Source organism: Pholcus phalangioides, unplaced genomic scaffold (assembly GCF_987345545.1).
Source record: "Pholcus phalangioides strain wild (caught in Gottingen) unplaced genomic scaffold, Ppha-v1.0 ptg000011l_1, whole genome shotgun sequence".
Classification (NCBI taxonomy): domain Eukaryota; kingdom Metazoa; phylum Arthropoda; class Arachnida; order Araneae; family Pholcidae; genus Pholcus; species Pholcus phalangioides.
This window is the reverse complement of record NW_028301604.1, coordinates 13,773,311-13,800,241: the sequence shown is the minus strand read 5'-3', so window position 1 is coordinate 13,800,241 and position 26,931 is coordinate 13,773,311. Positions and strand designations below refer to the sequence as shown.

The following is a 26,931-nucleotide window of genomic DNA, read 5'->3' as shown; positions in this document are numbered from 1 at the left end:
AATTTGAAATTTATCCTCTGCCTACCTACAGCTTTAATTTTTTTCCGGGAGCTTCAAATAGTCTTAAACAGCAGTCATTGGCATTCACCGTCCTGGAACGCACTATTATAGGAGATTATCAATGAAGATCTTTCTCTAAAGCTAGAGAAAAGGCTATGGTCTCACGAAAAGTTTCTTTTTTAAGTAAACTATTTTCTCGTGAAATTCTGGGTTAATTAGGGCATAATTTCATGAATTACATTCTAATTCAGTGAGTGGTGATATATATATAGCATTCAAAGCCTGAGTGTGGGGAAACATGACTTTATTGCTTATATATAATTCCTTGTTATTTTTATATTTAGACTAGTAGGTTTTTCGTAATTTTTTTTTTGTTGAGAAAAGTTTAAAAAATCTGTCAAGATACATGTATATGTTCTTTTTCGCTTTCGTAAATTGCCAAGGTTGAATGTATCTACTCGTTTAAGAGTGTAACTGCGTTCGTTGATTGTTCCATTTGAAATGTCAGCAATTTTGGCGCGTGATGTGCCACTAAGATGATTATGTAACGTCACGTGACATATGAACTCTTAAGATTGACTTCTTAAAGAACTGGCGCGAATGTCGACTTGACATTTTGTTGTCAAAAATTTCCACGACTAGGAATAAATAAAAAAATATTCAGTACAGTTTTTCTTGTTCACATTGCAGCTGTAAAATTTGGAATGGGTAAGTTCGTTGCCTTTTCTTCTTTTTTGATGTATGAATTCTCAAACAATTTTTTGCGTAGCCTAATAGACCCATATAGGTAACTCTTCAACAGGCGGTTTAAAACTTTTGTAAGTAACTCAACTTTTTCAAGAATTCATTCCAAAAAAAAAAAAGTAATCTATATACAGTATATAAATAATCTAGTTATTTAGTATCTTGTTATTAAACGCGGCTTCGCTCGCGTCGATTTGGTAATCTGAAAATTACTCGGCGATGATTCCTCCATATAACATTTGAACCCCTCATGACTCTCTTGGGGGTTGAATTTTCAGAAATCCCGTCTTAGTGTGGGTCTCTACATTATAAAATATGATACTGACTGAATTTCATATTTATAGCTTCATTGTTTCCGGGTCAGCCATGATTACCACATATAACATTTGAACCGTCTTATGACCCCTCTTAGAGGTTGAAATTTGAAAAACTCCTCCTTAGGTCGCCTGGCAGTCGAGTAGTTAGGGAGCTAGCCTCTCAATGTGCAGATCTGGGTTCGAATCCCGGTTCGGGCATGTATGTCTACAAACACTAACAAATTCTCTGGATGGATCATGCTGATCCCTTGGAAATACGTGAGGATAAAGAAAATAAAATTTAAAAAATATATAGTCTCTGTATATTTACATCATATAAAAATAATATTACTGACTAAATAGTTTCAACAATTTCGGCTCAGCGATGATGAATCAATCAGTCAGGAAATGTTATTTGAAATACAGAGTGCCCTGTAAGTACTGATACGGCCTTCATCTCATCAACCGTCGGTCGTAGAGGCATGATTCCAATTCAAAAAATGCTCAAAAGGCATTAAAAAATTACCCTCTACCAGTTCTGAAAATACAGTGTGTCACTAAATAAAAAAAATCTAAATTTTTATGCGGTTCCCTCGTCCTCTAACTTTCAATCAGAAAGTTGTTGTGTCCTGTCTCTCCTTATACCAACAAAAAAATTTCAAGTTTCTAAGTACAATATTCGCTGGGAATAGATAGCATAAATGAGGGAAAAGAGCGTTGTCCGTTAGTTTTTGCTTTCTTTCATAACTTTTCTCAGATTTTTCAATTCAAATATCTTAGCGAATATTGCAATTAGAACAATGGAATTTTTCTGTTCAACTCAGGAGATACAGAGCAACAACTTTCTAATTGAAAGTTAGAAGACTAGGGGACCGTATAAAAATTTAGATTTTTTTATATTGTAACACACTGTATTTTCACTCTCAGAACTGGTAGAGGGTAATTTTTGAACGCCTTTGAGCATTTTTTGAATTGGAATCATACCTCTACGACATACGGTTGATGAGATAAAGGCCATATTAGCACTTACAGGACACCCTGTATATACACTGCTCAAAACAAGTAGGGGAAGCAAGCAAAAAAGTGAAGAAAACCGTGCGAGACAGCCACGTATTGGCATACAATGGATGGTACACGCGTATCAATGCGCAATACAGAAAAAAGACGTAAAAAAATTTGGAATTAAGCTTTAATTCTTTGAAAATATGGAAAAAACATGAAAAGATGATTTAGGGCAACAATTTGGTTACATGTAAACGATAAAAAAAAGTACTGTTTAGACATGATGCATGAGTTTTAATAGGGCGTGGGGTCTCCTCGAACAGCTAAGACTGCTGCACACCTGTTTGCCATGGATGCGATCAGGTTATCGATCAGACTTTGGGGAATACTGTTCCACTCCTCAAGAAGTGCAATCTGCAAGTCTCGGACAGTAACAGGCGGCCTTGGTCGCGAAGCAATGCGTCGTCCAGGAATCCTTCCGATTCAGGTCAGGAAAGCACGCTGGCCATTCCATACGCTGTATTGTTTCAGCTTCAAGCATGTTCTCCACCAGACGAGCTCTATGCGGTCGGGCATTATCATCCTGGAAAACAAAGGAATCTCCAATGGCTCCAGCGTAAGGGATGACATGAGGTCGCAGTATCTCGTCTGCATACCTTCGGGCCGTCAAAGTGCCATTCCGAATGATATGCAGGTCCGTACGTCCGCCTATGTTGATTCCACCCCATACCATCCAATCAGCTCGTCTGTATTGTGACCTTTCACGAACGAATGCGGGGTTATTTCGAGTGCCCCTGTCCCTCCATACCAGAACACGTCGGGTGTCACACTCCAGACTGAATCGGGACTCGTCTGTAAACAGCACTTGGCTCCAATCATGTTGCTCCCAATCTCGATGTTCAGCAGCCCGACTTCTTCGGGCCGCACGGTGGCGTGGGGTCAACGGAATGCAGATCATTGGCCTACGTGCATAGAGCCCTCCCTCATGAAGCCGATTACGTACTGTTTGGCTGGACACCCTTCGTCCTGTTGCCAAGAGCAACCGTCTTTGCAGCTGCGTAGCATTCTATGTTCTGTATCGACGGGCTGTTAACCGTATATACCGGTCATCAGTTGCTGTAGTGGCGCGTGGCCGACCTTGCCCTGGTCGACGTCTAACATTTCCTGTTTCTTGGAATCGATTCCACAGCCTTGCAACAACACTTCTGGCGACTCCAACAGCGTCCGCGACACTACGTTGTGTTTGCCCGGATTCCAGTCTGCCTATAACACGCCATGCCATGGTTTCCGGTAAATCACGTTGTTGAGACATCCTCAAGTCACTTTGTCTCAAAAAAAAAAAATACTGCGCAATCGAATTTCACAGTTACGGCAGTAAAACAGACGTTTCTGTAACATCCCGATTTCTGCCCTTATCTCCTTTTTCTGGTTTTTGACGTCATGAACTTTGATTTGCATATGAAGTTTTCTTCTTCCGTTTCCTGCTAGGCTTTAAATTATGGATGATTCATTTTATGTTACTTATCGGTATACATCTTTGCGTAATTTTGTGAAAACCATGTGCTCCCCTAATTGTTTTGAGCAGTGTAGATTGATATTACTGTTTATTTTCATAGCGCTCGAATTCAAAGCTACGCTGTTTGATCTCTGATCCAAGTTTTGATAAACGTCGATGAATACCGAAATTTTAAGCCGGTTATAATTTCTACTGCGAAAATTTTAAACGTCCAGAGCCGTCTAAATGCATGGACCTACCTGGGCATGGAGGTATTATAAAGCACGGTAGCATACGCGGAGGATTTTCTCACGGGAAGGAAGGGGATCGTTTTTACCATGAAAACATCATAATCTTAGCTCAGCGAGGGGGTGAACCCCAAATCTCCACCCCGAAGAAGAAACCGTATGCAAATCTGCATGACAGTGAATAAAAGGCGCTAATGCCAGCGTTTATTTACAGTGACGTAGATTTGCATACAATTTCTTCTTCCCCAGGTTGCATTTGCATGCATGGTGTTTTTTTTTCTCCCGATAAATTTCAACAGGAATGCCGTTTTAACGTTTGTGGAGCGGCAGTTTCGAAACGCGCTACTGCGTTTGCGTTTCATGTTAGACCATGCATTCTTTGATGACAATCGTTTGTATTGGTGTGTACTATCACGTCTTAAAGTTTTTCTCATCTTTTCTGAATTACCCTGTGTACATATATATACGTATATTCTATAAAATCAATCACTAAACTTGCCACACTGGGCTATAATCAGCACCTCCTTGGAGAAGATAGAGCGATAGTACTCTTAATTTCCAGGAGGTCTTGTTATAGCCCACTCAGTTCCCCCCCCCCCTCCTAAAAATACGTCTCTGAGAGTTTCATGAATGCATTGGTTACTGTCTGTTTTCTCATGAGACCAATAAAAGCTCAACCGTGCATATTTCCGAAGATGGTACCTGTAATGTAGTCGATCTAAAAGAAATTATGGCAACGGCCAAGTTTGTTGGACTGTTTTGGTGACATGTTAGTTTCATACTCATGTAGACCAGTGTTCCCCAAAGTGGACAATATCGCCCCTGTGAGCGATGGAAATGTCCAGGGAGACGGTAGAAGCTTTCGGTTTAGTATAAGATCCTATGGATTGGTGTGAATTGGGGGCGATAAGAAAAGCAAATTTTTGAAGAAGGGGATCGATGGGCCTAAAAGTTTAGGAAGCTATGATGTATAGACCAGTTAGTGTGTGTGTGTGTGTATGTGTTGAAATGGTATTTTATATACGAATATTTACAAATAGATAGGGTTGGGAATCGATTACAATTTTTAACTGGTTAATCAAAAAATTTTAATTGATTAATCGACTGATTCATTTCCGCACCTATTTGCTAGCTATAAACAAATATAGGAATAAAATGAAACGTAAGGAATAAAAATAATTAAAGATAAAGACTTCCCGCATGAAACGATTGAATATGCTGAACATATTTGTCAAATTCTGATTCACTTCAATCTGGTCGTTTCTCCAAAAATTCAGCTATTCTAGGTTGTGTGGTCATTGATTTCGGAAACTAATTTTGATCTTCATATTGTTGTTTGTTTCCCTTAGAAACTGCAGGAAAATATCTGAGGGGATTTATCTAAATATTTGAGGGGGAAAGAAAATACTATAATACTGGGGAAGCTGATACTTCCCGAATATGAAAACTGTTGCTCACAGTGGAGACAATAATACTGTCTTTGGTTTAGTCTTTCAAAACTCCCATCAAACTCAATCTGAAACTGATATCATCAGCAGTGTGCGTTGAATCGACTTGTATTTCCCCATGCAGAAAATTTTGATCGAAACATGAACATTTTAAGAGTACGAATTTGAGAAGACTGGCGTAAGAATTTAAAGGCAAATGAAAACAGAATTTTCCTACCAACTATCCCGCCAAACAATTCAATGAAAAGGTACGGAAATCGGACATATGCGTCTTTTTACGCTTAACTTTTTAAAAAATCACCCATGGACCTTACTCGCGGACTCATTATTTATCTTACGCTAGTTATCTGGGTGTATATATAGTTATACGACATTGAAACGTACAATATTGTGCGTTTTATGGTATGATGATACGTAAGTGCATCGATGAAAAATGCCCGTTCCTTATAAATATGGTCACTTATTTAGAATATTATGCATAGGAACGTAATTTAAGACGTAGACATCTAACCGTTTTCGTCCAATAAATCAAGTTAATTTACAAACATTTAATAAAAAATTGTAATCAAATTGATCGAGTTGATTAACGCAACTGAAATTTTTAAATGTGATTAACAATAGATAGATTAATCAGACCAGACCAGTCCTATAAATAGAGCAACTAAAACAAAACAAAAAGTAACTGAAGTTTGCCGCAGACGTTCTTTGTTATGTGAATCTACTTCCAGTTCACGAATATATCAATGAACAAACATTTTCAAATTTTTTTGCATCAAAATCTGCACATATGGCAGTGACAGTTTCAGGTTAAAATAATATCAGCCAACTGTGATGCGTGTGATATTTTGTAAATACAGTAATATTGTATATACAAGTAGGAAATGGCAATAATGTTCATGATTGCCAACTGGTATTAGTAATTAATCTATAGCAGTGTTTCATCAAAGTGTGCGTCGCGGCTCCTATGGGCGTCGCCAATCTTTTTTCGGGGGCGTTGTGACGAGCTGGAGATATTGATTTGTGTCCCTATGTTTATGCATCGAAGTGGTTCTTTTATAAGTGAAAATGTCTATTAAACTATTCTGGGGAGCCACAGATGGGCCATGAATTGGGCAAGGGAGCCGCGGATGACAAAAGTTTGAGAACCATCGGTCTACAGCATATATGCCTAATGCATGGCCCTTGGAGTCATCTGATCTAGCCCGCGACCTCAAACCTAATTTTATAAAAATGAACTACGTGGCGCATTTATAGATCTCTTCAATGAACTGTGGTACTATTGCAGATAACCCAAGCGGCCCACTGCATACTTCCACATGACTTAAGTGGGCCGCGGCACATTCTCAGACAACTGAAGTGACACGCGGCATATTTACATATCATTTTAGTGGCCCGCGACGATCACTTACAGATCACCTGAGTGAACCCGCGTGATACGTTTTCAAACCAATGAAGCACTCTCCTAAAGGTTGAGCACCCTTGGTGTACAAAGTATCCTGTAAGCTGGGCCGTATCTTGAATCCTGCGAACAGCGTGGCCACAGAAGGTGCCAACTGAAGGAGGGCGATTTTTTAGGACGCCAAGTGAAGGGGAGGGGCGATTTTTTATCACCAAAATATTATTCGTTTACTCTTGAAAAATGTCCACAAGTGGCCCTCCCTATATGCCCTAAGTCGGCCTTTATCTCATCAACCGTTCGTCGGAAAGGTATAGTTCCAATTTAAAAAATGTTCAAAATGTATTCAGAAATTGCTCTGTACCAGTTTTAAGAGAGAAAATACAGTGTGTCCCAAAACAAAAAAATTAAATTTTTGTACGGTCCCCCGTCCTTTAACTTTCAATGAGAAAGTTCTTGGCCTGCCTCCTCTGAGCCCAACAAAAAAAAAACATGTTTATAAGTTCAATATTCTCTGAGATATTTGAATTCAAGAGGCTGAGAGAGAGAAAAAGGGAAAGAACACCATTATATATATACATAAAACTAATGGACAAGCTCTCTCTCTCTCTCTCTCATTGTTCTTTCCCTTTTTCCCCTCTGTTTTTGAATTCAAATACATGTATTTCAGCCAGTGCCGTCTTAACGCATGGACTCACCCGGACACGGCCCGGGGGCCTCACAAAAATGAGATTTGGTTGAAATTTTCTAGAATTTACCCGGTAGGGCCTGAGAAAAACTACTTGGCCCGGGCGCCCGTGATGCTCTTAAGACGGCCCTGATTTCAGCGAATATTGCATTCAGAAACATGGGATATTTTTGTTGGCCTCAGGACATACAGGACAACAACTTTTAAACTGGAAATTAGAGGACGGGGTGGGACCGTGTAAAAATTTAGATTTTTTATTTTGTGACACACTGCATTCTCACTGTCAAGACTGGTACAGAGCGATTTCTGAACACATTTTCAGCATTTTTTAAATTGGAACCATACCTCTATGATGAAAGGTTAATGAGATAAACGCCGAGTTAGGACTTATAAGATACCCTGTATATTAGGTTGTTACTGCTTGCCATCATTTAGATTGCCGCAAGGAATTCGAAATTTTAATCTCATTTACTTTTTCCCACTTAACAAGACTGAGTGACCATTAACGAACATTACTTCAACTTGTTAACAAAATTTTCAGTTAATAAAAGCAATTTCACCGTTGCGCAAAAACGAAAAGATGCTTATATAGTTTCAGTTACTACTAATTTCTATTGATATCGTCTTTAAATAAATACACCCCTTTAACAGTCCTGCTTAAAGTTGTCCATAGATAAAATAATAAAAAAATGTAGACGTAATTTTTAGTCCGTTGATTTGTTTGTGAGTAATACGGTAACGAAGAACGTGTTTTATCAAGTTTCTTTCATCGTGCAATTAATCATCCATAATTTTCATTTGCTAGTCGCAACATAATACGCACAGAGCATTTTTAAAATCCAATTACTGTATATGTATTAAAAATAGAGCAAATTATTTCATACTGCTGAGAGATACCCATATTTTTTGAAACAAAGAAGTTTCTCTGATACAAAAATCAATATTATATACTTAATATTTCAGACATTCGTATAATTAACACCAAATAATAATTTAGATTGAAACTTGGAAAAAATAAGCTTTTAATAAAGAAGCTTACGACAGTTTGTAGGCCTATATGTGAAACATGGCCACATTTGTTTCGAAAACAACATCAGCCTAAATTTAATTTGAAGGTCGTAAGACGGATTGCTTAACTGGTAGGAAACGCTCCAAAGCGAATGATCAAATAAAATTTGTTTCTTTGTTGTGGGTGAGATAAAATTGTTCGGAGCTTTTGTGGCAAGGTCATTTTAATCATTTTACCAGAATTCCCCAATTGAAGATTAAAAGCGACTGAAGAAAAAAACTTCTTATGCTATTGGTGACGAAGATGTGCCCAATAATTGAGATTTAGTATCTTTAAACAGTTTTCTTAATTAAATGCATTTCTCACACACATTTTTTAGTGTTACTGCGTTTGAAAATACGGTTTTATTCCTGTTTGAAATGCAATCGCTCTATTCGGACGAATGAAAACTTTTAACTGAATTCGAAGGTCTAAAAATTTTGGCTGTTAAGTTAATAATGTATCATTCATATGACTTCTAGAACCGTTCGCATTTATGTTTTTAAAGTTCGTATAACTGAAGCATAACTCAAAAATTTTGAAATTGAAACTACCGCATTATGAATAATTACCTAATTTGAATATGAATTTGATTAGAAATAATTTATATCCCTCTATGATATGATCACGTAAAGCAAAATTGAGTTTTCAATTATGGTTCATGATTTCACTCGTTTTTATATAAGTGGTTAATTTTATTTATTTCCACAATTTCATTGTCAATCACGAGGAAATTGCATTTGTCTTTTACGAAGATATGATTGTTAGTTAATCGGTTTTCAGATGTGATTGCTAGACTTATCTGTTGTTTTGCGTTGTTTTAGGGTAAGTTTTAAAACAACCATCTAAATAGACTCTAGTTACTCATATTTTGTATAAGAATATCTTTCACGAAAAAATTGAGGAATTAGACTTTATACAGCTGAAAATGAAAATTCGTTTGGTATCATGAATCAAAATGAGAGTAATTAAACTATTCTGTCACTGATTTAATCATTTATCTACCACATTATGAAAAGTAGAATAAGGAGAAAAAATACATATAAATATATAACGATGGTAATAAATAATTATCGTGTGAATTATTTGGTAGGTCATTTTAGTTCTGATTGAAGACAAAAATAATACATATTTATAAAATACTGTTTTTCAAGCAATTAGTTAGTACGCACACAACAAATTATCCAACCTGGTACTTTTAAGGTACCGTCGATATATAAAGGATTAATATCATAGCGTTGAATATTTTTATGGGTTTTATTTTTATATTCGCCAGAAAGCCATTTTTTTTATTTTGTTTTTGCGATTGGATGCTATATTTCCATAATTAATATATATACTTGAGTATTCATACATTTTTAATAACAAGTTATTAATATAGAGACTAGCTCATTTTTCTCAACGCTAATGTGGGTCCAAGTTGTTACTCTTGCCGTCTTAACGCATGGGCCCACCCGGGCACGACCCATTGGCCTCAAGGGAAGAGGAAGGGGCTCACACAAAAATGAGATCTGGAAATTAGCCAGCTAGGGCCTCTGAAAAATCACTTGGCCCGGGGGGGGGGCCAATGATACTTTTAAGACGGCCCTGCTTGGCGTAACCCTATCCGTATATGGCAGTGGTTTTTTTCTCAAATATTTTCCCACCCGTTTCTCCCTTGCCTTAGTCAGTTTATCCCCGACTCCTCAGATTAGCTATTTTTTGACGGAACTTTGGAGCAATATGGTGAACCGGTCCTATGTCAAAGCATAAAATCAAGGGTAAGGAAAAAGATGTTTTGTCTGTTGCAAAATTCAAACTCTGAATGTAACATCGAATAAATTGCAGAGAAAACTGCAGTTTTTGATGCATGTGCATGGCGTAAACATATCTGTGAGTTTCTCGGATCATTTTACTGGTGCGGTTCATACGCCGAAGAGATGTTTCGCACGGCTGTGAGAATTTGGTCTCGAGCCATAGACGGATAAAGGAGGGTAATAAGGGCGATCGCCCCTTTCCATTCAGTGAAAAAATTGTATTATATTGGCATAGGTGATAAGGCGGAGGTGGGCATTTGCTCCCCGTTTACTACACACACCCTCGATGATTCGCCCCCCACGTACGAGGAGTCTGTGTTAGCTTATCTCTCGAGCCACCAACGGGCATCTTAGTTCTAAGACAATAAATGTACCGGGAAATTGTGTGGTGTGTATATATATCCTAACGAACCTTTATATTTATACTGTAAAAAAAAGATTTTGAAACGAAAAGTATTGTTGAATATTTATCATTTTAGACTAGAGCTGAGAAAGCACTTCGAGTGCTTTAAAATTCAGAAAAAAAATATTTTATTTATTTATACAATATTGTTAGCCCTAGGCCTATACAAGAGAATGCGGTTGAATGAGACAGATATTGTTTGATGTTGTGCAAAAAACTAGTGATAGTGGGGAAGTTCACAATAGAAAAACTCGGGAGTTCATTCCATTCACCAATGGTATAAGGAAAGAAGCTGTATTTAAAGCAGTCAGTGGAAGCAAAAATAGGTTTTATTTTAAGGGGATGGTCAAGTTCTGGAGATGCGGGTTGGTTTGGCTGGAATACCAGAAGCATCAAAGTTAAGATGACCATGAAAAATCTTATAAAACAGGGTTAGTCGAGAAATAAGACGAATAGTAGAAGTGGAGGAGATTAAGTTCGTTTTAAGTTCGAACGCGGGAACAAAAGGTGACTAGCAGATGTGGATCAAACGGGTGGATTCAGGGCAGTAACTGCCCTAAGGTCCCGAGTCAAACAAGGAGCTCCCAAAAAATTTGCACTTATTTTTCATAATAATAATAATCCTTTCAAGAAAGGCCCCCACAGAAAAGTCTTCCCCGGGCCCCGAAAAGGCACACTACTGCCCTGGGTGGATTTCTTTTGGATTGATTCCATTTTGTCTATATTACTAATAATATTACTAATAAAAATTATTACGATAATTTGTCATTCTTGCGAGAGTCTTTTTAGACAACGTTTTTAGTTCTTTTTTGTCAGGGTAAGTAATAATGGCGGAAGACTCGACTCTCAAAATGGGCAAAAGTTCCTTCAAACCTGGAACACACCAAGTAACCATCCGGGAGACGGTGGATGGAGAAGGAAAAGAAAACGTATCTAATATGACTTCAGCTGATAGTGAAGGTGAAGATAGCAACGGTGTGGAAAACCGACGAAGAGTTTTTCCCAGGTAAATTTTTTGGATAAATCCAAATCGCGCGGAAAACATCGAAGCTTTGATACGAGAAAATTTCACCTTTTCTTACACTGAAACAGTTGTACAACTTTAATTACTGCGTGTAGATTTTCATGAATGCAGAGGCGTCGGAAATGTTTGGAACCTGTGGGTGCTCGTCCTGGGCTTTATGTAAGATATTTTCATTTCCCAATCAATTCTGGGGGTGCTCAGACCCGTGATAAAAATTATCGTGGTGCTCGAGCACCCACAGCTCCAACGCCACTGCATGAATGAAACAATAACCCTTACAGGGTTAACAATTTACATTCACAAACTTTTCATTATGATTTCCTCTATCCATTCCAGATCAAACAACAATGGTACATTTCATGCTCTCAGTGGACTCTATGCACAGATAATAGTCGTAATAGCGGCGATTCTGGTATTTACCGAAGTTCTTCATGGTCCACTTCCCCTTCTTTTCTTTCACGTAAGTGCAAGTGCAAAGTCACTGTTGCTGAAGTTTTAAATATATAATTTTAAAAAATCCCGCGAAGCGTAAAAATAATTAATAATAAGCTATCGTGCACTGATGAAGAGATTTCGTGTGAAACTAATATTTTTCAAAATAACAAATAAAATATCTGTGAAAAAAATGTTTTGCAGGGTTCCGCTCTAATTTTAATCGGTATATTAAGAAAGGTGTAGATAAAATGCCTACATAATGTACTCGTAGATTCCAAAAGTCAGTTTTAATAAAAACAAAGGCAACTAATAAATAGATAATCATCTTTTAATTTTCTCATAACTTCTTTTAAATTACAATAAACATGTTTTCCGAAGGACACATCTTGTACAAGATAGAAACTAAGGAAAGGAATTTGTGATATAAGCCTATTTTCAAAACACGAAGAAGTAGTATCAAGGTGCAAAAATAAATATTTCATGGGAAAAATTGCATAGTGTTGGGCCGTAGTGTTGCGCATAAGCTTATTCAAAATCAATTGATTCAGATTATTCGCATCATATAGGAATGCAAAAGTATTTTATGAAATCTCAAAGTAACTTTCATTACTTGTATTATCAGTCGAAATGAGAGAAAATTTTCTTTATTATTTACCAAAAAATAGGCAACCTTTAATCATTTGAATTTTAATAGGGGGGGGGGGGAGAAATCGCGAAAAATATTGCGATGAATAGTTCGTGTGGAAACTAAAAACTAAGGAATTCTATTACAGTCGAATCCCGTTTTAACGAGTACCGTTATAGTGAAAATCTCGTTTTAACGAACACTTTTCTAATCCCTCAAATACGTTTACATAGAAACAATGCAAACAACCTGAAATTTCGTTATAACGAAGTGATTTCTCCGGTCTCTTGGAGTTCGTTACAGCGGGATTCGACTGTGTTTTCAGCATTATGATTATCTGGCTACCCAGGGCCGTAGCTAGAGAAGGGCAAAGGGGTCTGGTGCATTGAGCGCTGAATCAGGAGCGGCAATGAGTTTACTTTTTTTCCCGTTTAAAATAACGGAGAGGTTGCCACAAAATGGATTTTGGGGCCGGGCGACAGAGTAAATTTTCGTTTCTAGTTGCGGCCCTGTGGCCCCTTCTCTCTCTACCGCTGTTTTTATAATATCAAACAAAAAAAAACCTAATTACATGACCTATACAAGGTGATTCGAATCTCCTGGTACAATTTTAGGGGGGTGGGGTGGGGGGTAGAACATCCCCCTAAACTAATACGCCTATATTATCAAGAGCGGTATTTCCAGGAGCTCTAACTTCGACCTCTTAACAATCACTCTTTTCGCCATAGAATAATTTAGCAAAGGCGTTAGAGGTCGGGTCAAACCATTACCTCCTAGATGTATCTCCGGGAGGTAATGGTCAAACACGCATTTTGGCATCCCAGTGTGTGACAGGGCCGGCACCAGGTATGAGGCACGGTAGGCTTGCTTCTCTCCTACGATGCCCTGATCCATTCTGTCGCAACTTCTTGTGGGGGCAATTCGAGAGCTTTGTTCACAAGCCTTCATTCCACGTTTGTGTTTTACCATTTGGTCATTCATTCTAAAAAAAAAAAAAAAAATAATAATAAATTATTTATTACCCAGATGCAACTAGGGTCACCGATTCGGGAATTCTCATTGACGAGCGGCTAAGGTTTTCTGAACATTGTTCAGCGGTGGTCAAAAAAGCGAATAGAATGCTTGGTTTCATTTTCAAAAAGGTATCTTCGCGTTCTCCTAAAGTCATTCTTCCGCTTTTCCGAGGCCTACTTCGTCCTGGACTGGAGTATGCTGTAAGGTTTTAGAGACGATATTTACGGTGGGACTCAATCCATATTTATTATGGGCATTTTGTCTGTTGTGGCGTTGTATTTGTATATAAATAGACTTGGTTGAAGGGGTGCAGAGAAGAGCCACGCGTGTCCTTATTGGCACACCACTCAATGAACGCAGGTGTCAGGGAGATATGATCGAACTGTTCAACATTTTCAACGGGTTGGATAGGACGGACCATGAATTATTAGTACATCGTCAATCTACTGCTTTTACTAGGGAACACCAGTATCGATTGGTAAGAGACAATGCGAGGTTATGGTGTCGCAGGGAATTTTTCTCTAATAGGGTTAATAAATGGAATAGCTTACCCCGGAGGAAGTAAATTCTAACACAATTGACACGTTTAAAAAGAAATACGATAAACATGTGTTGGGGTAAATCGAGAAGTTATCCATACTTAGAATAAGACAACCATAAGTATTCTTATAGGCATTGTATATTTATTTCATCATGAATGTATATTTTGTTTGTAAGTTTGTAATTGCATTTTTAATTGGGTTGCCGTATTTTTGAAATATACGACATCCATATTTTTTATGGGCATTTTGCCTGTTGTGGCGTTGTATTTGTATATAAATAAATGCTTATTATTTAGGTGCATTCTGTCATCCATTACAGTTTATACCAAGAGTTTTGAATCACCCGGTATGAGGAATAATCCGAATTAACGGGAAAAAAAAATCCGAACTGGAATTTGAAATTTACCTGCACATCCGAACACTGGTGTGTGTTGGCCTCGTGACTACCAGGATATTTTTTTATGATACGAAGACGTTTTGTTGAATGGTTATAGGTTGAAACGAATGCACCCGATATTACAGCGGGCGACTAAGTGCTGTCATAGCTTAAATTGGGATTATTTTTTAGTGCATATATTAAAAAATCTATAAAACTTGCTCTAATATATAAATTGTATGTTTTTTTTAGGGATATCTGTTCACTTATCTTGTAGCAGGTGGTATAGTATGCATTATAAGTGTATACGTTGGTATGTTGCGGAGTAAATGTCCGAAACTTATTAACAGCGACAGTGAAGAAATGTCGAGCATATCAACACCATTTATACGCCATATACTAGCATCGGATATAAGCTTGTACTTACGTATAGGAGCTGCGGGTAAATATTGCATTCTTTATCATGTGATTTCATATTTTTCAAGAAAAGTTAAAATTGTATAAAACTGTATAAGAATTTTGAATATAAATATTACAGAAGATTTTAAACTATATTTTACAGGGCGCTAGCGTGCCTTTTTTAGGCAGACTTTTTCTTGGGGTGGGGCCCCTGAAAGAGTTATTATGCAAAATGCGTGTACATTTTCTGTGATGCCCCGGTTGTCCCAGCCTAACAGTTACGGGCCTGGTATTTTATCATGATCGTTATGAATCATCTAGACGGTGGAATGGATGTGTTTCAATTTCTTAACAAAAAAAAAAAAAAAAAAAATTTGCAACACTTTCAATAGCACCAATAAATAATCTTTTTTGATCGCATACGTATGTTAAAATAGGCTACTTGAAATAATTTTTCAAAGGTTTTTATTCCGTTTTTTTTTTGTTCCTGGACTGCTGATATAGCAGAAAAAAACATTTTTGCCTCATATGAGAGCATACGTATACGCTGTAGCTTGTTTGGATGATAATAACCGAATACAGTAAAACCTCGCTACAACGATGAATCCCTCTAAAACGATATTTTTTTAAGTCTAGTTCAGAAAGCCGAATGTTAAAATGCCGCTTCTCGATATAACGATGCTTCTACATTTTTTCTTGGTAAACAGCGTATCGTTATATTGAGATTTCACTGTATATCAATTGGGATCATGGGCGGAGTTACGCCCCCCCCCACCCCGTCAAATGGAAAGCCGACTGATCTAATGTATTAGCGTATACATGAATTGACATCATCGTGCCCTATCGGCAAGTCTATCTCCACCCATGATTGGGATCCTCTACTTCAAGTAACTATTAATACTCTTACTGTGTACAACAGATTTAAACTAAAAAAGGATTAAATAGTGGCACCAAGTATAATCAGGCTACAAATACTGTTTTTATCACCGTAGTAGCCCAAATTTAAAAAAAAAAGCAAAAAAAAAGATAGTCAAAGCAAAATTACAGTACTTAAAAATTTGTTATAGCTATGGTTGCTGCATTTCCGTTGTTGCCATGAGATGAGGTGTGTATTAACATTAATCTCTTATAACCCTTATATAGTGGCTATACTCAGAACGGTGTCCCCCCAACATCTTTCGTCGGAAGATCATGTGACTCAGCGAAAACACACACAATTCCCCCGTTATTTTCTTATGGCATCCACAGTAATTTAAAACAATAAATGAAAAAGTAATAATTTCAGCATCGATGAGATAATTCCAAAATTAATGTAAGAGCTAATTTCAGCATTAATGAAAGAGATAATTCCAAAATTAATGAAAAAATTCTAGAATTAGAGATAATTCCAGAATTAAGGAAAGAGAATTCCAAATTAATGAAAGAAAAAATTATAGAATTAATGGAAGAGAATTCCAAAATCAATGAAAAAGGTAATTCCAGCATTAATGAAGTGATAACTCCAGAATTAATGGAAGATCATTCGAGAATAAATGAAAGATAATTCCATAATTAAGGAAAGATAATTCCATAATTAACGAAAGATGATTCCAAAGTTAATGAAAGCAATAATTCCATAATTAAGGAAAAGATGATTCCAAAGTTAATGAAAGCGATAATTCCATAATTAAGGAAAAGATGATTCCAAAGTTAATGAAAGCGATAATTCCAGAATTAATGATATATAATTTCAGAATCAATGAAAGAAATAATTTCAGCATTCCAGAATTAATGGAAGATCATTCAAGAATAAATGAAAGATAATTCCATAATTAAGGAAAGATGATTCCAAAGTTAATGAAAGCGATAATTCCATAATTAAGGAAAAGATGATTCCAAAGTTAATGAAAGCGATAATTCTAAAAATTCAAGAATTGATGAAATTATTCCAGCATTAATGAAATAAATAATTTAATATTTTTTCATCATTAGATGAGTTCTCTATCCTTTTTTAAATTTTTAAAACCCAATATTTAGAGACCGAACTGCACGTTTCTATTTGCAAATTGCCCGGGGTGAACTTTAGTTTTCTCCCAGTCACGTGATTTCCTTGCATTTGATGTCGCTGCCGCTGCGGCGGCTGTGGATGCTCCCTCCAGTAATATAAGCTTGATTGTAACCACTCGTGGCATGCAAAATTTTCCTGTTCGTACTAACACGCCTATAAATAAGAGCAGAAAGCATCTCCCATCTTCGACCAAAAACACAGGTTTGTGCCTATCCAAGTGATTTCTCAGAAATCGGTGGAAAAAAACCAATATAGGTAAACAGCAAGCAGCTAAGGAACCTAGAGAGGCGGGCGGACACACCATCCTCCATCTTATAAGAAAAAACAGGTTTTCCCACTCCATGTGACTAATCGTCCAAAAACAGCAGGACAGAGAACCGCAATTGGCTAGGGCTCTTTGAAACCCCAGACTGATTAATCAGTAGGGCTCGAATTTTTATGCCCCTAAAGATTAAAAGTTATTGATTGGTAAATTCAGGTTTTTTAACCTATCAGCAACGACGTTTCAACTTTAGGGCATAAAAATTCGAGCCCTACTGATTAATCAGCCTTGTTTGAGTGAAGCGTAGTGTCAGAATTATTGCTAAAGCCAATTGCTGTTCACTATTTTCCTTTTTTTAGTGTCACTTCGAACAAAAAACTGATTTTGCTGTTCTACAATGAAGGACAATGAGTCCACTCAACTCTCTCTGGGCACCTTACAATTAGCTATAGCAATTATAATGGAGTCACATTGCCTGATAATTTAGCCAAGTATTTCATGGAGCTCTAGCAGACTAGAAAGCTAACAGACTATCATAGCAATACTAAATTTTTGAACAGTGTTGTAATAAAGCACCTGTGCATGTGTGCTGAACACTTCTCTGTCACAACAGAGTGCACATTTTTTTCGTTGTTTCTCTATTTGTTTTAACTTTTTTCTAAGGATTCTCTAAATATTTCATATTTTGGTATACATCCTATAGAATATAATTTTATTACTTTATCAAGTTTTTGGATTAGGAACATTGGTTTCAAACTGCCTGGAAATTGGATCAATTTTCACATCGAAATATACATGCATGGATGAATTGAACATGTCTCAGACGGTGCTTCGTTGCATTTTTACATTCATGCAACTCCACTTCTTATTCATGAATGCCAAAGTAAGTTGTAAACGAATGAACATTATTTTTGAGAAATATTTTAAAATACTGTATATAGTGGTTCATCCATAGCAAACATGCACAAATACCTCCAAAAAAATTCCCCCTACGGTGATTTTGCACTGAATTCAGATTGAACAGTATATGAAATAATTCTTACAGCAACATAATACAGTTGGACTCACTTATAACATGCAGCTCTTTTTAGCAAAAAATACTTGTTAAATACGGTCATTCCATAAATCTGTATTCAAGTGAAAGAAAACAAAATTTCTGAAATTAAGTGCTTGTAGCAAGTATACAGGGTGATTACTTGATTCCCCTTGCCACATTTTACTGGCAAAACTGTTGATCCTAGAGGCATAGTTCCCCTTAGAAAAAGTATTTAAATAATGTGCCGAACTCAGATACACCATTTTCGGATTCTGCCAAGAAGCTGGGGTGGAAGAGATCTCAGTAACAGGATAAGTCTAGTGGAAAGTTTTGCCATTCATTCATCCTGATACGCCATTCATGTTGCAAGGGGATGCATGGTTATTAAAAAGTTTAAAAAAATAACTTTTTATACGGGCAACCTGTCCAAAGAAACCCAATTAAGAAGTTGTTGCTTTGTCTCTCCTGAGGCAGACAAAAACTTCCACGTTTAAGTGCAATATTCGCAGAAATATTTGAATTAAAAAAACGAGGAAAGTTGGGACGAACAGCATAAATCAGCAAAACATTATCCATTAGTTTATGCAGTTTTTTTAATCTTTCTTCCAATTTTTGAATTAAAAAATATCTCGGTGAATATTGCACTTAGAAACGTGGAATTTTTTTAGGTCTCGGGAGAGACAGGGCAACAACTTTCTTATTGGGTTTTTATAAGGACAGGGTGCCTGTTATAAAAAGTTTTTTAAATTTTAATAACCATACAACCCCTTGCAACATGAATGATATATATCTGACTACTACACGCAGGGCTCAGCACAGATCGTGGTCTCAAAACTAGTGAAAATAGTGACCAAAATGTTTTAGAAAGTGACCAAATAGTGACCGAAACATTTTTAGAAAGAGACCAAATGGACAATAAATTTTGATTATCACCAAATCAAATGAATTGAAATTGAATTTAGTTTTTACTAAACTTTATATTTGAATGGAACTCTTCGAAATTGATTTTTTTACATAATAGTGTGAAATAATTAAATCAAACTCAAACCCATTCTGCTAACCAGAAAAGTTTTGAATAACTTATCAAATTTATCAACAACTATGTGTGAGAGAGTAACTACATTACGCCATTTATAAGTAACAGTTGCAATGCCTTTCACCATGTTGCTTTCCACAGCCCATTTTAAAATCAATTTAAGCAGGAAAAATTTCAAAACAGGAAAAAGTTTTCACATTCAAAGAAGGCGGAAAAAAAATATAACACAAAGTTTGATGAGAGAATTTGTCTCATCTACATTCTAGTGTATTTTTCATTGATGTTATGCTATGAATGACAGAATACAAAATATACTCAAACTTTTTTTAACTAGTACAAATTTTATTTACATACCTAGGTTTGTATAATGTTCGACAGATGTTTTTTTTTTAAAACTCTTTGAGCCATTACAGCACAATTAAGAGAAGCAAATATTTCTTATATTTACTGTTTGATCATCACTGATTCTATATCCCAAATCGGCTGTACATTCAACAATGACATTAGAATCTTTTAATGAACTGTTCAAACAATCTGCAAAAAATATTTCACGATTTAAAGTGTTTCAATCCAGGCTATCACTGCTAAACCATCTTTTGAAAATTCAGATTTGGTGGTAGAAATATATTTATTTTGTGAAGCAAAGTTTATTGTATCTATGTTAAGCACTCAAAAAGTAACGAAGATTGGTAATATCAGCAAAACAGATATATTCAACACTTATTAGCCATCTCCTGTTGAACATCAAGAATATTTTCACAAGAACTGCATGTATGATAACAATCCCATTTTTTTTTTTATTTACCCAACCCATATACAAATATACATAGGAAAGCCCTCTCTCTCTTTTGATGTCAAATAAACTGAAAGTGGAAGGAGCTACATACAGGGTGTTCTGTTAATGGGCCGACAAACCTAGAGGGTTGTTAGTAGACATGGAGAGGGTGAAAATCGCATACAGGCAATAAGTCCAGAGAAGACGAAACGAAAGGTGGATTCAGTTGATCGCTGAATACATTTGTGGGTTCCTATGGGATCACCTTAAATCACTCATTTATGCAACGCCTGTGGACACACTGGAGCATCTCATAGTGCAGATTGTTGTCACTGCGGCAGACATCAAAAGCATATCTGGTATCTTCGAGCGCATCCAGGAATCATTTTTACGTTGTTGTAGACTGTCCAATGACGCCATCGGCCGCCACTTCCACCAACTCTTGTTTTAATTAATCAAATAAATCCTTTTGTAGTTATTATTGTGTTTTTGTCATTCCAGCGTCCCGTCGAAATCTGCATGCATTTTTCGCGACACCATGTTCCATTGAAATCTTTGTTCCTCTTGATGTCTACTAACAACCCTGAGTTTGTCGGTCCATTAACAGAACACCCTGTACATGCAACTTAGATAACACTGGAGTAAAATGAGATAAAAGAAATTCTCAATTTAGAAATTTTAAAAAAATACTTCGTTTTGGTTGGATTTAAGAGAATGAGTGAAATGCTTCACTACACAAATGTCTAATTTTGAACACAAAATTAGAAACAGCTTAATACTTTAAGGCAATCAATTTTGGGCAAGAAAAAATTTTGTCAAGATTATGTTATAAATCACTGAAGCCTTTCATTCGTAGACAAAAAAGTACACAACTGCAGGGGAGGAAAATTAAAATTTGTAGGAGGAAAAATTTTGTTTTTGTAACAGCATTTATCAGTTTTGTAGCACTTTAAAATTTTGGCAGTAAACAAAATGCACAGCTTTTATATACATATATGCAGTATATAGCGTACACTGTATTACTTTACTCCAAAAAAACTGTGTTATCTCAGCTCAGAAGGGAGTGTCCCCCCCCCCCCAAGGCACAAAATAGATAAAACTTTCTAGAAAAATTTACTTTTTAAATTTTTATATCAAAAAAATTTAGAGATGCTTCTTGATAGGCCTATTTATATATGTTTACATTTTCTATAATAATCAACAAATGTAAACAAATGCTAACACATATGGCATTTCGGATTTCAAAAATAGTTACAACAAAGTGAGTGTTTTTAGATTAAGCTTAGAGATTTGGTAATCACTAATTTAAAAAAAAAATCGCTACAGGAGAGACTTGAAACACTCATTAGAAAAGTAATCTCATTTTTCTTTTTTACCACTGACGCAAGTCTAAGTTGCGCTTTTGTTCTCTTCAGCTTCAAGCATTTTTGAATGTTTGATTTTGCTTCTTTTACCAAAATTTACCCATTTCATATTTAGCAGAAGTTATTTCTGTTGAGAATTTCTAATTTAGCATAAGTGTTTCTTTTTGAGTTTGCTCTTGATCATTACCTCAGTTTGATTCAACATAATTTGAGATGACTTCTTTTGCTGGGTCATTCTTAGAATATTTATTAGAAATTTTAAGAAATTTAATATGTTAAAAAACTATCAAAAAAAAAGTTTTAACAATATTATTTTAAATTATTAAATTGAATAAAGTATTTAAATTATTAAATTGAATAAAGAATTTAAATTAAATTGAATAAAGAATTTAAATTAAATTGAATAAAGAATTTAAATTAAATTGAATAAAGAATTTAAATTAAATTGAATAAAGAATTTAAATTATTAAATTGAATAAAGTATTTAAATTATTAAATAAAAATTATTTTAATTATTATACATTGAGGAAGAGACAATCCACTCTCCCCTTATCGTCAATGGCAGAGCCTACTGATGTATATATATATGATGTATATTAATATATGAATTGACATACATCATTGTGTCACACCCCTAGGACCTTCAAGTCCATCTCCACCTATGGCTGGACTGGGAAGGGTGGCAAGTCTACTCTTTTCCTGATAAAAATTATGGGGGGGGGGGGATCATCAAAATAATAGTGTCTTAGGGTGAGGGAGAAAATAAACCAGTTTTGAAATTGTTTGGTTTTTGAGAGAACATTTTTTTTTCAAATATTTCTTTTTTCTTTTACACACAACCATACGGGCCTGCAAAGAAATTACTCTATCACCCAGAACCAGTATAATTTTAGCGAACCCCCCCCCCCCCCATAATTTTTAACAGAAAAAGACTCTGCAGTCTCCCCTGGTAAATTTCCCATTAACCATGTAAGCGACTTCGCGCCAAGGAATCTCAGTTTCGATTTCAGCATTAATGAAGTGATAATTCCAACATAGTTGAAAGCAACAACTCCAAAATTAAGGAAAGAAATAATTCCAAAATTAATGAGTGATAATTCCAGCATTAATAAAAGCTATTTCAGATTGATGAGTGATAATTAATTCCAAAATTAATGAAAGCGTTAATTCCAAAATTAAAGTAAGATAATTTCAGCATTGATGACAGTGATAATTTCAAAATTAATGAAAGAGATAATTCCAGAATTAAGGAAAGAGATAATTCCAAATTAATGAAAGAAAAATTATAAAATTAATGGAAGAGAATTCTAAAATTAATGAAAGTGATCTAAGTTTATCAAGCACATCTTATTTCCACTGTGAATAAATAAACTCAATAGGCTGCTGAATCACTTTTTGATGAAAGGGAAAAAAGTTTTTTTTTTTACGAAAATAGAAATATATATTTCTCTAGCTGGCGGATCCTGCCTATAAAATTTTTGAAAAAATCATCATGAAAACCATTTTTAGCGGAAAAATGCTTGAAATGGTGAAATCTTGAGTATTAGTATGAATAGGGACCTTGTACTAAGCTCTACAGGCTGTCCCAAATTGTTTGCACAGCAGATATCTCAGTAACAGTTGACTTTCGAAACATACTTTCAATTACAAAAAGTTTTCAAATGATGTGCAGTTACTTTTAAAATCTGAAAATTTATTTTAGGGGTTGTACACATAAGAAAATAAAGGAATAAACTTTTTATACAGTCCTTGTGTGCTCAATAACCCAATTAGAAAGTTGTTAAGTTGTTGCCCTATCTCTCCCGAGACCTACAAAATCTTTCATGTTTCTAAGTGCAATATTCGCAGATATTTGAAGTGAAAAATTGGAGGAAAGTTGGAAAAAAAGCAGTATAAACTAATGGATAATGTTTTACTGATTTATGCTAATCTTCCCACCTTTCCTCGATTTTTGAATTCAAATATCTGAGAATATTGCACTCAGAAATGTGGAATTTTTTTGATGACCTCAGAAGAGACCGGACAACAACTTTCTAATTGTTTTTGAGCACACGGACTGTATAAAAAGTTAATTTGTTTTTTTTTTTGTGTATATGACCCCTCAAACAAATTGAGATTTTAAGTACTGTATCATTTGAAAACTTTCAAACTTCAATGTAATTGGAAGTATGTTTCGAAAGTCAACAGTTACAGATATCCGCTGTGCAGACAATTTGAGACAGCCTGTATAGTCGTACTAAGTGGGAAAGTTATAGCATGAGACCACTGTATATGGCTTTAAACATATAAAAAGGGAACTCATTTTTCAAGTGATAGCTTTTTGCATCATTTTGTTGCTTTTGCTCAAATCTATTTATGTCCAAGACCTTTCACTATCAAGAATTAAATTTTTTCTGGCCTATGCAAATTTCCTAAATGAGGAAAAACTTGAATAATAACACTGAAAAGAAATACTACTTCAAAGAATTTTTCCCAGTCTTCAGAGGATTCTATCATGATTCAATTTTTATGAACACATAAATTGTTGGAAAAAAGAGTTGAAACCTGCAACAGTAAATATCTGGTTGCTTAAGCAAGAAACTTAACCCTACCAAGCGGCAGAGCAGAAATCACTAAACTCCCAATAAAATATCATATCCTTTTTAATGAGAAAGGTTTCCTTCTTATTTTCAGTGGGTGTAAAAGTAAGAAGTATAAGCGAAAAAGTGTTCTATTGAGAAAATAACTTTACAAAATATCTGGGCTTGCTAATGTTTAGATAAGAGACTTAACCCTTACAGGACCATGAGGTTGCTAAGAGTAAATATTAATATGTAACTGTTATTTTAGATTATTATTGAGAGAAAAAAAGATTTGACAGTCTTTTTTTCTAAACATTCCCGTTTACGTAATTGTGTTCGGCATATGTTCTATTTTGACATTCTGTATAAAAATGCAGATAAGGTTATAATTAAATACGACAATCACCAATTTTAAAATGGGGAAAAATGTTTCCCTTAGTCGTGAAAGGGTTAAGGAGATGAGATATGTCATCAGTGCCACTTAAAGGGTTAAGTTTGAATATCTTTTAACTGTAATTTTATGTTCATTAGCATCATTCTTATCTAGCTTCACCTTTGCTTTCACCTTTCATATATTTCTCCACTTATTCAAATTTATTATTTTCATTCCATGACACAAGTTTGTTTCTTCCCCCAGGAAATATTGTTCTATTTAGGCTGGTTTCGCCATGCAGCTTTAATGCATCTAGTAGCAACTAATGTAGCACTGTGGATTCGATTAGTTCTTTGGGAAAGTTCAAGAGACTGGCTGGAAGCAAACCATATCAATGTGAATGCAAGCGAGAAATATCCTCAAGATTATTATAATTTTACTTTACATACCATCACATCTGACATAAAGTCTCAAGACATAAATAAACACATTCCCAGACATATAACTCATAGTGAGTATAGCAGTATTTATACTGAATATGCATACATAAGTATTCAGACCTATTACCAGAGACTGGGGGATAAAATTTTTTTTAATACTATTGGGTTAACTGGAAAATTTGCAGTTAAATACAAATATAAAAGTGCAGTATTTTATCACCACCATATTACTAATGATTTATAATCCTCTAGTTAATATCACTTTTTTAAAACGAATATCATGTACAGACACCATTTGGATACAAGCACAAGTATCTAATTTTACGAGATGCTGGGTGAAACATTTGACACTTCATAGGAAAATAAATTTGTAAAATGTTCAGTAATTTTCAAATCCTTGAATCAAAATTCAATGACCTTCAATCAATAATAATTGATTTATGAATATTAATCCTTCAAGCCCGAAGGAAATTTAAATGAAACCCATCTCATAAATCAGAGATTTAAATGGAATTGCCAGTTTTCACTGATGTTTAATAAAATAATTATAACTTAAACTAATCATTGATATAATTTCAAATTTTTAATGTTTATAAAATGTCTTTTATTGCTATATTATTATATATTATCACTTGTGTTACCTAAAGTTTATATTTTCTTTGGTAAAACTGTTTTTCTTTTCTCGGCAAAAATCAGATTTTGCAATGACTACTACTAATCAGTAAAATAAACCTACATTTTCTCACGACAGTCATTTTCAGCCTTTACATTGACGGAAAATTTCAGCCCTGATTTCAAAGATTGTGTGTGCATTATTGTTGAAGTCAGGGCTGAACACCGAGGTAAAAAAATATTGAGAAAATAACAGCAAGAAAAAAACAACCCTCACTAGGGTCTTCCCAAATGCTCTGGGCATGAAAGTGATATATTAAGATTTAAATCTATGATATTCATATTTGTTCAATTACTATTTTATTTATTATTATTATTTTGTTTTGCAGCTGGAATGAGATGCTCCTGGTTCCTACCAGTAGAAGGAAACACTGAAGATTTGATTCAGCTTCATTTGTGCCTTCAAAATTCAACCATAGGATCAATATGGGAAAAGTCAATGCCATACTTGTATCCATTTGTTATACAATATTGCTTGGTTGCTGCAGCAGTGATCTATATCATTTGGTCTAGTTTGCATTCACCTAGATCTCATTTGCAACATCTAACAGCAGTTTCAGTTTATGGTAGAAACCCAGGTGCAAAAAATGAAAATTATTGCGCTGGCTCAAACAAAGGTCTCTTTTTAGGGCTCCTGACTCTTGTGGCAGGAATAATTTCACTAATTCTATTTTTTGTTTTAGCAGAAGCCAAAGATCAAAATGCAATCATCATTATTGGAGCACTGAGATGTGGAATATTAGGAGTATCAACCCTGACTCCTGCTCTGGGAGTATTGCAAATCAAAAAAATGAAAAGCAAGACTAAACGCCAAAGCCGTTTAGCTGAATTACTACAAAGAATTGGCATGCTGGCAGTTTATGTTATAGGTATATGCAACATGATAGTCGGTGGAATAGAAATACATGCTGCAAAGCATCTTGTACTGTTCCTTGATGGCATACTCATGGTGCTTCAAGCTTGCCTCCAATCCCTTTTCATTCACCAAATCTATAAGAAACGCTTGGGTCCTTCTAATGAAAATGATAAGCCAGGACGAAATGCAGTTATGTTTCTTGTTTTTAATAACATGGTACTTTGGATATTTGAATCCTTCAGTACACAGCATGAAATGAGTAACATTCTTCAAAGGAAATTCTATGGGGATATTGCATGGTCGGTAGTTAGCAGAATGTTTTTGCCCCTGGTCACATTTTACAGATTTCATTCAGCTGTTGCTCTTATGGAAGCTTGGCATAAGTCTTATAAAGTGAAACAGAACTAACAGAAGCTTTTAAAATTTCAGATTTAGTTCCACTTTAACATAAAAAGGATAAAAAAAAGATTGTTTGTCAAATTGAATCAACTCACAAAAATTGTAAAAAATAAATCATTTTCAGAGTAAAA

The 26,931-nt window shown here is 35.3% G+C and overlaps 1 protein-coding gene across 2 annotated transcripts; it reads left to right on the top strand.

Annotated features, from left to right (window-relative positions):
* The first annotated feature begins 493 nt into the window (after window positions 1-493).
* On the top strand, window positions 494-26,931 carry LOC149080087 (proton channel OtopLc-like). 2 transcript variants are annotated; one of them, XM_089239063.1, is made up of 7 exons: window positions 494-708; window positions 11,381-11,570; window positions 11,925-12,048; window positions 14,833-15,022; window positions 18,017-18,171; window positions 24,698-24,944; window positions 25,875-26,931. In XM_089239063.1, exons 2-7 carry the CDS (start codon window positions 11,392-11,394, stop codon window positions 26,807-26,809), a joined length of 1,830 nt encoding a protein of 609 aa, XP_089095189.1. In that variant the 5' UTR covers window positions 494-708; window positions 11,381-11,391; the 3' UTR covers window positions 26,810-26,931. The 2 variants fall into 2 exon arrangements, with proteins under 2 accessions (XP_089095189.1, XP_089095190.1); XM_089239064.1 differs by having other exon boundaries at window positions 495-708; window positions 11,367-11,570.

Excerpts from the sequence above, each read along its gene's own strand:
- LOC149080087 (XM_089239063.1), top strand. The coding sequence starts at position 11,392 with ATGGCGGAAGACTCGACTCTCAAAATGGGCAAAAGTTCCTTCAAACCT. Across the intron at positions 12,049-14,832 it reads TTCCCCTTCTTTTCTTTCAC|GGATATCTGTTCACTTATCT; the intron begins GTAAGTGCAAGT and ends TGTTTTTTTTAG. Across the intron at positions 15,023-18,016 it reads CTTACGTATAGGAGCTGCGG|TTTTTGGATTAGGAACATTG; the intron begins GTAAATATTGCA and ends TACTTTATCAAG.